At 35.4% G+C, this 9807-nt stretch overlaps 1 protein-coding gene across 1 annotated transcript; it reads right to left on the reverse strand.

The window, feature by feature from the left end:
- Nucleotides 1-3289: 3289 nt before the first annotated feature.
- LOC123526697 (heat shock 70 kDa protein 12B-like) lies at nt 3290-8706 on the reverse strand. The gene is made up of 5 exons (XM_045305943.2): nt 8680-8706; nt 8088-8384; nt 7358-7576; nt 6939-7074; nt 3290-4550 (listed from the first exon to the last, which is right to left on the reverse strand). Exons 1-5 carry the CDS (start codon nt 8704-8706, stop codon nt 3496-3498), a joined length of 1734 nt encoding a protein of 577 aa, XP_045161878.1. The 3' UTR covers nt 3290-3495.
- Nucleotides 8707-9807: the final 1101 nt, after the last annotated feature.

Here is a 9807-nt window from a genome sequence, read left to right on the forward strand (position 1 = left end):
AAGGGGTCAGTCCGGACCAAAGACTAAATCTTTTTTTTTGGTTAAACCAAAGGTTTTCATTCGGTTTAACTAAAGATTTAAAAAAATTTCAGGGTATCAAGGGTACTAAGTTAGTATTTTAATTTTAGGGTAAGATTAAAGTCCACTTATAGAATTGGGACAAGGGGTCAGGGGGGGGGGGGTTAAAATGCCAAAAACCCCATGTATCTAACTACTCTGGTTCTTTAACGTGCCCAGTGTATAGCACTGATACATGCAAGGATTGCCAGGGTTCCTGACCAGTACACCTCTAGTTGGGTGGGAAACACTGAAAAGCGTTTCTGAAAATTCCCCGAGTAGCTGCCATATTTCGCATTGAATCGAACTGAAAAAATAATTGACATGGTTAAGCTAGGAGGTCGTGATGATAATAAAGGCCAGTATAATCACACATCTGAGAGATAGTGGCGATGCTGTCTATCCTCTGTGTTATCATCCAATTACCTTTCATGGAATTTCAATGAACTTTTCAGCATTAAATTTAAAAACATCAGAGATGTAGAAGTATGACTTAGATTACATATAATGAAAAAGCACAAATCATCATGCAATAACGAACGTTCTTGTGGTTTTGTTATATATATGGCCCATTGATCGGTACTAAATCCAAAGTGATACATAATATTCATTGCATTGTCTTAAGATTTGTATACCGATAGTGTCTCGTATTTAAATCGCATCAGGCTGAAAACAAGGACAACGACAATTCAGGAAAGCCATGTTCAAAATACAAAATCACATAAAACCGAAACCGTAATTATAATTCCAGGGAGATTGATTTTACAATAGCAATTTTAATAAAACGCTATTTTTGCCTTTTTACTATGCATACTGTTGAAATTTAAACTAAATAAACTACCGTTTTCCAAGAAAAACTTTCCTTTACACGAATGTCTGAATGAATATCATGTATGAAAAATAGGATCGATAAATTCCTTTAGAAACAATAATAAATGTAACTACAATTTAACAAACTGTTATTTTAAGTACATGTAGTGCTTGACATACATTAGTATAAATTCTGAATTTGACACATGAAGTAATCTATAATTCAGTATTGTATTAAGTAGATATTTTTTAAATGTTTTTTTTTTTTTCTTTTTGTTTTGGTTGTGGGTATGGGTAGAGTCACACTGTTACAGTTTAGTTACATGACGGTATCAAATAGTACAGGAAGACACCAGGTGCACATTCAGGCATTAAGGCATGGGCAGACATCAGGGCATATCCTCTGGCATTCCTATGGCATTCCATAAGCCACCTGCACAAAAAGTATGTCTTAGATTACATATAATGAAAAAGTAAGCCACCTGCACCAGGGCTTATCCTCTGGCATTCCATAAGCCACCTGCACGGTTTTCGCGCATGAAAAATTCAAACACCATATTGAGGTTTAGAACCTAAAATGGCAAAATGCTAGAAACAAGAGACCTTTACTATTCGGCCACGGAGACCTCTCTTGAAATTATGTAGACAGTGCAAAACTATGATTAAAATATCTAATTGAAAGTGACTTGATACACTGACCACTAGTTATTGTTTTGATAGATTGTGTGATTTCATTAATAAATTTTCTCCCATTTATGATCAACATTTGAGCCGTGCCATGAGAAAACCAACAAAGTGCGTCTGGGACCAGCATGGATCCAGACCAGCATGCGCACCCGCGCAGTCTGATCAGGATCCATGCTGTTCTCTAACGGTTTCTCTAATTGCAATAGGCCTTGGAAGCGAACAGCATGGATCCTGACCAGATTGCGCGGATGCGCATGCTGGTCTGGATCCATGCTGGTCCCAAGCTCACTATGTTGGTTTCCTCATGGCGTGGTTCACTTGGTTTCTGTTATCATCAATCGTCTTTCTACATACAGGTCAAATATTAACTGTGTTACAGATTATTACTGTAACTGCATCTAAAATACGAGTTAACATAACAATACGCTATTAATATTTTCTTGTTTCTAAATTATTACACCTTTTAACATGCTTATGATTAGTCATTTCTACTTTATTTACATTTTAAAGATTTTATATTTATAAATGATTTTTAAAGTAAAGTTGATTAACACCTCCCCTATTCCACTGGTAATTAAAAGTAATCATTGGCAAGTACTTCATTATACAAAATGTGAAGGCCATTGATGATCCATTCACAAACATCAGTGAAATCATAGGAATACACAATAGCATCGATATATGCAAATGGCCATTCTTTCTTACAAGAAATTTAAAGTAAATTCATACTATTGACATTATATGTTTCAGTTAAAACCCTATCTAAAATGAAAGGTTGGTGTGTACTATTAAAATACATCAGGCTTTTTCCAAACAATATTAAAACATTTATCACTGTATCAAACATGTGGTAGGCTGATTACTGCACTCATATAAATTAGTGCTAGTCTTACCAAATTAAGAGTCCCTTTCACTAAACTTTTCTTATTTATACATTAAAAAATAAGTTATTAAGATATAAATAAAACACCAGTCCTATTATCTAACACCAGCTATAAATTTCAATAGTTATATCTTATTTGTAAAATTTCTTTAAAAAATTTCTTCTTCTGTTAGGGTCGTGAAATTTTCAAGATTATTCGACGCATAATTATGTGAATAGAGTTTCACGCAGATCATCATATGAATGACAGTTCATCAAATCAGGAAACTCATTTTCTACCTGATTGGTGCAAAAAGGGCAAACCCTTTGATCAACATTTAACCTTTCATATCGTCCAGTTTCTATTCTGATTGGGGCAGTACCAGTTCTAAAATTTGCAATCGCAGCTCTATGCGTGCGAGGGAGAATCATTGTACAACAATACTCGACCAAATATTTCTCCTTAAACTTTTTTATATGTACGCAATTTAACATCATCATCAAATTGGCAATGGTTTTCGATTTCATTGTGATTGTTTCTAAGACAAAATTCTGCAAAGTTAAAATCGCACTTGTCCAGTCGTTGGAGTCAGGGATAAGAGATACTTTAACTGCTATTGCACGGTTTTTTGTGTGAATGTTTTATTAAAGCAATTTTCGGTTGCTGTCCCAAATTAACGATGATGCCGCATAAGCATTTGTAGATGATGCTTTATAAATAAAAAAATCGGACAAATAAAATAATTTTTCTTGAATATTCCACACAGTGATCTTTCTTACCTATAGGTAGAGATTTCTGAAGTTGAAGGGAAGCAACTCCTGCGTGCAGTTCGACTTTTCTTCAAAAGTCTGCCCCAGTCAAAATAAGAAATGTCATATTTAGATAGTTATTATTTCGTACTGGTAACATGAAGAGATTGGTATTTTGGGTTAAAAGCTATAATTTCCTCCTCCCTCCCTTTTTACACACACACACACACATCTATTTTAGCTTGACTTTTACTTGAAAATGTCCATATTTCCACTTTAAGTTCACTTCAACAGTAATTCCATTTAACTGAAAGTGTCCCAAACACATTCTAAAGACAATCAATGTATGTGGCAAATTCTTCTCCAGTTCTAAGATTTACAGCTTTAACCAGTAGTTCAGTGTCACCAAATACGAATGAAGCATTTAATGTGTTGTCTTTGCGGGGTCGACCATTAGAATGTGAAACTATAAGCTTTCCCAACAGTTTGCACCCTGGATCTGTAGTGTATTTCGGATCAACCTTTTCTGTACAGTAAACAGCAAAACTTGTTTTATCTGGATCAGTTGGAGTGTATGGGCCTTTAGATATCATTTTTCCTATTTGTACCCCTTCTCCAGCTCGTATGATTGTGACAAAAACATCATTAGCATATTTCACGCCGTCTAGGAATTTCATTCTTTTAGCACTGGAGTGTGTTTGCTCATCAAATTTCTCTAAAATACATATGCCATATGTGCGAGGCATAATCCTCGATGATATAATATCTTGGGAGTGCCCGTAGCGAACAGCTCCCTTTAGAACAACAAGACCCGCTCCTTCTGGGATAATGATGCACTTGTTCCGTATCGCTTTTTGAATCTGGTCTTGTGCTAACTTGCATTCGCCAAATCCACCTACTATAAGAACTGTATTGACTCTCTGCATGTTTGGTTCTTTAAGAACGCGTTGTACATGCGTGATCACGCTGTTGATCGGGGCATCAAACCACCCCTTGATAACTGAAGCGTCGACTCTCAACTTGTCACCAGCAAATTTTACCGTGTCCTTTAATCCTAAGGAGGTGATTTTGTCGTCCAACTGAACTTTTTCATTTTTTTGATAAAGTTCTTTTAGTGTAGCAGACAGTCTTAAGGTGATTTTTCCGCTGGATTCTGGTGTGATGCTTCGCTTTTTTGTTTCAAATTCTCTAAGGAGTTGGAAATAGTCTTCCATCTGTTCTTCTTTGAATTTTTGCATGGTAGCGCTTCCAAATATCTGTTTCAGCCATTTTAAATAGTTATCATCAACGACTGTGCCTCCCCACGGCCCGCCGCTAGCTTTGTGCAGCTCTTTCAATGTATTATCTATCTGCTTTTCATGTACGGAGATATCAGCTGTTCCACCTGAAATGCAAACATAATCCAAAATTGGTGTATGATAAAAGATTTGAATTGAGATCAAGACCACGTGTGAATTCTCATGCAGAATGTTGATATTGTCAGACACTCGTTATCTAAGAAATAATTTATAGCAAAAGAGTGCTTTAACACTATCTATGCACGATGGGCAGTTGTACGTCAGGCGTAATAATTTCACGGGGGCGCAGCCCGAGTGAAATTATTTGTACGACGTATTACCGCCCAAGTGTATAAATAGTGTAAAACACAGATTTGCTATGAATTATTTCGATTATAATTTGCCCTAAATCTAACACAGTAGATAAAATATAGAAACGCTCTTTCTTTGTCGCGACAAAAACTTTCATGTCACTGAACGTTATCGTGACGTCATTCTAGCGTAAGAGTGTTTTATGGTAGTTCTGCACGCTTGAAAAACCAGAAGGTCAGAGACCACCAATTCAAAAAAGTACAGGGAACTTACTGGGAATGAGGTAAATGTATACCTGGGAATAAGGTAACATCTGTGCGTTCTGATTGGTCAGTCATGTAAACAAACCCAAGAAGGGATTATTTTTTCAAAATTGATATTTTTTCACTGCATTTACAGTATTTTATTATACATTCTGACAAAATTTGCTACATTTTATGTGTATTGAAAAAAAGTTTTATCAAACGAATTTCTCCCGCCATGTCAATGATGTAAACAGGGGGTCATCTCATTCACACGAAAATTACTGAAATAAAGTATCACTATTCATATGTTTTTCGTCCGATATTTTGGTAGAACTAAGATAGTTCTTGAAAAACTTGAAATTAGATATACATGTTTCGATGTATGGAAGGCCGTACACGCCATAATGTTACAATGTAAGTCTATGGGAAAACAATTGGTGGTCTCTAACCTATAATAGAGCTAAAACATGACTTTCGTCGGAAGTCATCACAGGTAATGTAAATTGCCACAGATCTGTTGTAAATGATGTAGAAAGACGTTTTCATGCAAAAATAAGCGCGAATTTTGACTTTTTTTAATTTTGGCCCCTTGTTTGAACAGGTGTGCCCATTTTTATCTGAGCTTTTTTGACAAAAAGGACCATTTTTATCTCTGTAATGTAAGTGAATGATCAAAATTATTAGACCTTATTTCTATTTTTACGGAATGAATCGTATTTCAGCTTCCAAGTCAAATCAATAGCAGACAACTGAAATTTTCACGAAAAATTGCAATCTGACGACGACATGGACTGAGTCTGGGCATATAAATCGACAGGGGGTGACCTCAGTAAACTGTCCATATCTTTCTTAAAACTGAACATTTCTTGATGAAACTTTGTAAGACATTTGGTATTGGATCATGTTTCACAATATCACTGTAAAATTGGAAAATGTGACACAAAACATTCATCTATAGGTCAGAGACCACCAATTCAAAAAAGTACAGGGAACTTACTGGGAATGAGGTAAATGTATACCTGGGAATAAGGTAACATCTGTGCGTTCTGATTGGTCAGTCATGTAAACAAACCCAGGAAGTGATTATTTTTTCAAAATTGATATTTTTTCACTGCATTTACAGTATTTTATTATACATTCTGACAAAATTTGCTACATTTTATGTGTATTGAAAAAAAGTTTTATCAAACGAATTTCTCCCGCCATGTCAATGATGTAAACAGGGGGTCATCTCATTCACACGAAAATTACTGAAATAAAGTATCACTATTCATATGTTTTTCGTCCGATATTTTGGTAGAACTAAGATAGTTCTTGAAAAACTTGAAATTAGATATACATGTTTCGATGTATGGAAGGCCGTACACGCCATAATGTTACAATGTAAGTCTATGGGAAAACAGTTGGTGGTCTCTAACCAGAAGTGATGGCGTAACGTCATTTATCTAGATTCGGCATACGGAAATGAAAATCATTCTATCAATTAATGACAACCTGTGGGTAAATTTATTAAAATGGCACTGTTACTCTATTTCTTAAAATATTATATGGAAACATATGACATGTTAGATAATTCAAAATAATGTCTTATAATTAGCGGGGAATATTCGGTTCACATTAATCATGGTCAAATAATTCAAAAATAACCCACGACCTCCTGCTCTCGAAGCGGACGCTCTACCACTAGGCTACCGAGGCGGTACCTTAAGAGACAAGCATATTAGAATAAACATTTAATGCGTACATGTATGACCAAAACTTGGTTAGACATATTCGTTTCAGTCGGACTCTACCCTTATGTATGAACCTGAATATTGTTTTAATCTTGAAATATTCTGATTATGACATCGTTATTTAAATGCTTAACTTATATCGAGGACATATACATAATATCATTGTCAATTATTTATTGTTTCCAACCGAAGAAAAGATTATTACCTCCAAGATCAATGATCATGTACTGAGTTCCCGACTTGGAAAGACTTTCCTTTGCCTCCGTCGTGAGAATCTGACACCAAATCGAGGCTGCTTCTGGTTCGAAAGACAGCTTCAAGCGTTTGGTTTCTATTCCTGCCTGTGATAAGATTTATCCATAAGTGGATTAAAAAACAGAAACAAAAACGTAGCCAAAATTGCTCAAAACCGCGATAATTAGTTATTGTTGATAACGGTCCGACTGTCTGTTATGTGCCCTGTGGCCCGGAACGTATTTGTTCACATCTATTCGATGTTGAGAGATATTTGATTTCAACATTTATGTTTAAATAGATTAAATAACGACAAATAAAAATATTGCTTATAGGATTTTTACAGAGTAAATTTTGTCACTTTATTTGTCCAAAATGAGAGATGTGTACCTGCTCGGCAGCTTCTCTCATAAACTGTTTAGCGTTGTCATTCCATATAGCTGGCACCGTCAAGACATATTTTATATCGCTGTCCACTATCCCAGTTTTCTGTCTGTTAAGTGCTTCCAGGAAATGTCGCTTTAAATATCCAATAGACATGGCAAAAATTGTCATTGCTGGCATTGACTTCCCGTTGATATCTTCAACTGTTGTCGTTCTTGAAAGATTCTGTTTGTGTACAATAAAACTAAATACTATTTATCAACAACAAAGACAACAGTCCAAAACACAAAGCCACATTCTAAGAAAGCAGTCGCCCATGCAGCACTCCACATAAGACTAAGGATACGTGTTGATGTATGACATAGACACATCTTGTGCTACGATCTTCATTCTATTATTTGTTTACATTAATTCAAATTTATTTTAAATGTGAAATTCACGTGTGCGAAGCGGGCGAAAGGTTTAAACGGTTTTCATGTTTTACGGCACTATTTGTAACATTTTAACGAAAATCACGTTTATTTGAGTAGAAACCGATTATGACAATTAAGTTTGCCGGAATTGTTTGATATTTTCTCCTGAACAGTTTTCTTTCAAACGGTATTTATTGACACGTTAACCAACGGAAGGTTAGAACTGAAGGAACGTTCACGTTTTAGTTTATGCAATTTAAGAACAAACTCATTACTTCGGCAAAGTTCAGTTCACAAGTTTAAATGATAAATTGTTCTCTTACTTCGTTACTGTGAAGGAGCATCTTGAATCTTCGAAATAAAAGCCAGTCATGGTGTTGTCCGTCTTCGGCAAGACTTGCAAACTTATTTTCAGCTTCAAACCCAAAGGAGTCAAATTCCTTTTTAGGATTTAGAAGCACGCATGTTGGCGTTTTCAGCGAAATCAGCTGATCACTGCCTGCAATCCAACCTTGGTTAGTCCGTATCGTTAAAGGGTCGTCCAGAAATGAAAAGGCATAGCCACTGTATGTTGTACCAAAGTCGAACGCTACAGCAAGCACGTGAGAGTCAGTCAACGTCTGTTAATTAAAATAAGTATTGTGTGACTATTGCAGCCCTGTTAGCATTGGTATAAATTAAATAAACAAATTTTGCCAAAGAAATAATATACCTATAACCACTACTGTAGTATAGTTTTCAAAGATTTGTAATTACATGTTTTTCCAAAATTAATTAGAAATGCAAGTTTATAAAATTATTATTACCTCCCTTTGCCTATCTCGGTTTCGCAACCAAGACAGATTGAAATTAGCACACTGGCCATAGCTTTCGTCGGAGAAGCGGTGGATAAATATGGCCGGCTGAATACATTACGGTAAGTTTTCTAATGAGTTTTCGCATATTTATCCACGTCTGAATGAAAACAACCAGTGAAACAGGAGCCCACATATGTACTCTTCCAGCCACAAAAACTTTTTCAGTGCAATTCTTTGTCATTAATGAATACACTTCTGTACAGTTTGACGAGACTGTCTTTTTTGTAGAATTTCTATCAAAAATAGTAAAATATTGTAAAAAGCGACCCCTGAGCACGTTTGCATCAAATTGTATGTATGACAATGTCAAACAAAAACTATTTCTTAGTAATCGATGAATTCTTATTGCAGGCATATAAGATAATCAACCAAAATGTGATTTCAACGCAGTCTTGTGTTTGTGGCTGGAAGAGTATACATGTGGCTCCTGTCTTACTGGTTGTTTTCATTCAAACGTGAATAAATATAGGAAAACTCATTAGAAAACTTACCTTAATGTAGTCAGCCGGCCATATTTATCCACCGCTTCTGCGACGAATCCTTCACCGCCGCGGCGTTGGAACCACCGCTTCTTGGAAAGCTATGGCCAGTGTGATAAGGTGATTTCCAAAACTACACGCTGTAACTGAAATATCTCAATATGTATCTAATGCAAATGTTTAACTAAGAATTACACTAAAATCAAAAGAAATATACCACCTTTTAAATACTTTTATATTAAAGGGAGGTAATTTCAAAATTTCACAAAAAGTGATAAAATATACATTTGATATAGGGATCTAACTCTACGTAATGGGCCTTTTTGTTACATAAATGAACTCTAACACAATATATGAAAACTGAAAATTGTCAAAAAGGTTGCTTTAACGGGATTGACATTCTATAATGCATATCATCTTTGACCATACCTCTAGTCTTGCAAGGTGAAAAATTGCATTTGCATAAAGCCACATGCTTAATAATATTCATAATTTTTTCATGGTAGTAGGTCAGTATTTTTAAATGATGTATGCAACACAAACTTCTACGCATTTAAGGTATTTTACACTATGTCAAGGACCATAACTCCTTTCTGAATGTGTGAAAACCCAAACAAAACACAAGGTACACAACTTCACAAGCTGTATAACAATGCACTAATGTTTTATGGCTCTCGGACAAATGATTTTTAGATGCATGCGGCACA

The sequence above is a fragment of the Mercenaria mercenaria genome, chromosome 10 (assembly GCF_021730395.1).
Source record: "Mercenaria mercenaria strain notata chromosome 10, MADL_Memer_1, whole genome shotgun sequence".
NCBI classification, from domain to species: domain Eukaryota; kingdom Metazoa; phylum Mollusca; class Bivalvia; order Venerida; family Veneridae; genus Mercenaria; species Mercenaria mercenaria.

What these genes read in the sequence shown, in the direction of transcription:
- LOC123526697 (XM_045305943.2), bottom strand. Translation starts at nt 8,706, where the DNA reads ATGCGAAAACTCATTAGAAAACTTACC. An exon ending in TGCTCCTTCACAGTAACGAA is followed by an intron (nt 7,577 to 8,087) that starts GTAAGAGAACAA and finishes GTACACAAACAG; the next exon opens with AATCTTTCAAGAACGACAAC. An exon ending in CATGATCATTGATCTTGGAG is followed by an intron (nt 4,551 to 6,938) that starts GTAATAATCTTT and finishes TTTGCATTTCAG; the next exon opens with GTGGAACAGCTGATATCTCC.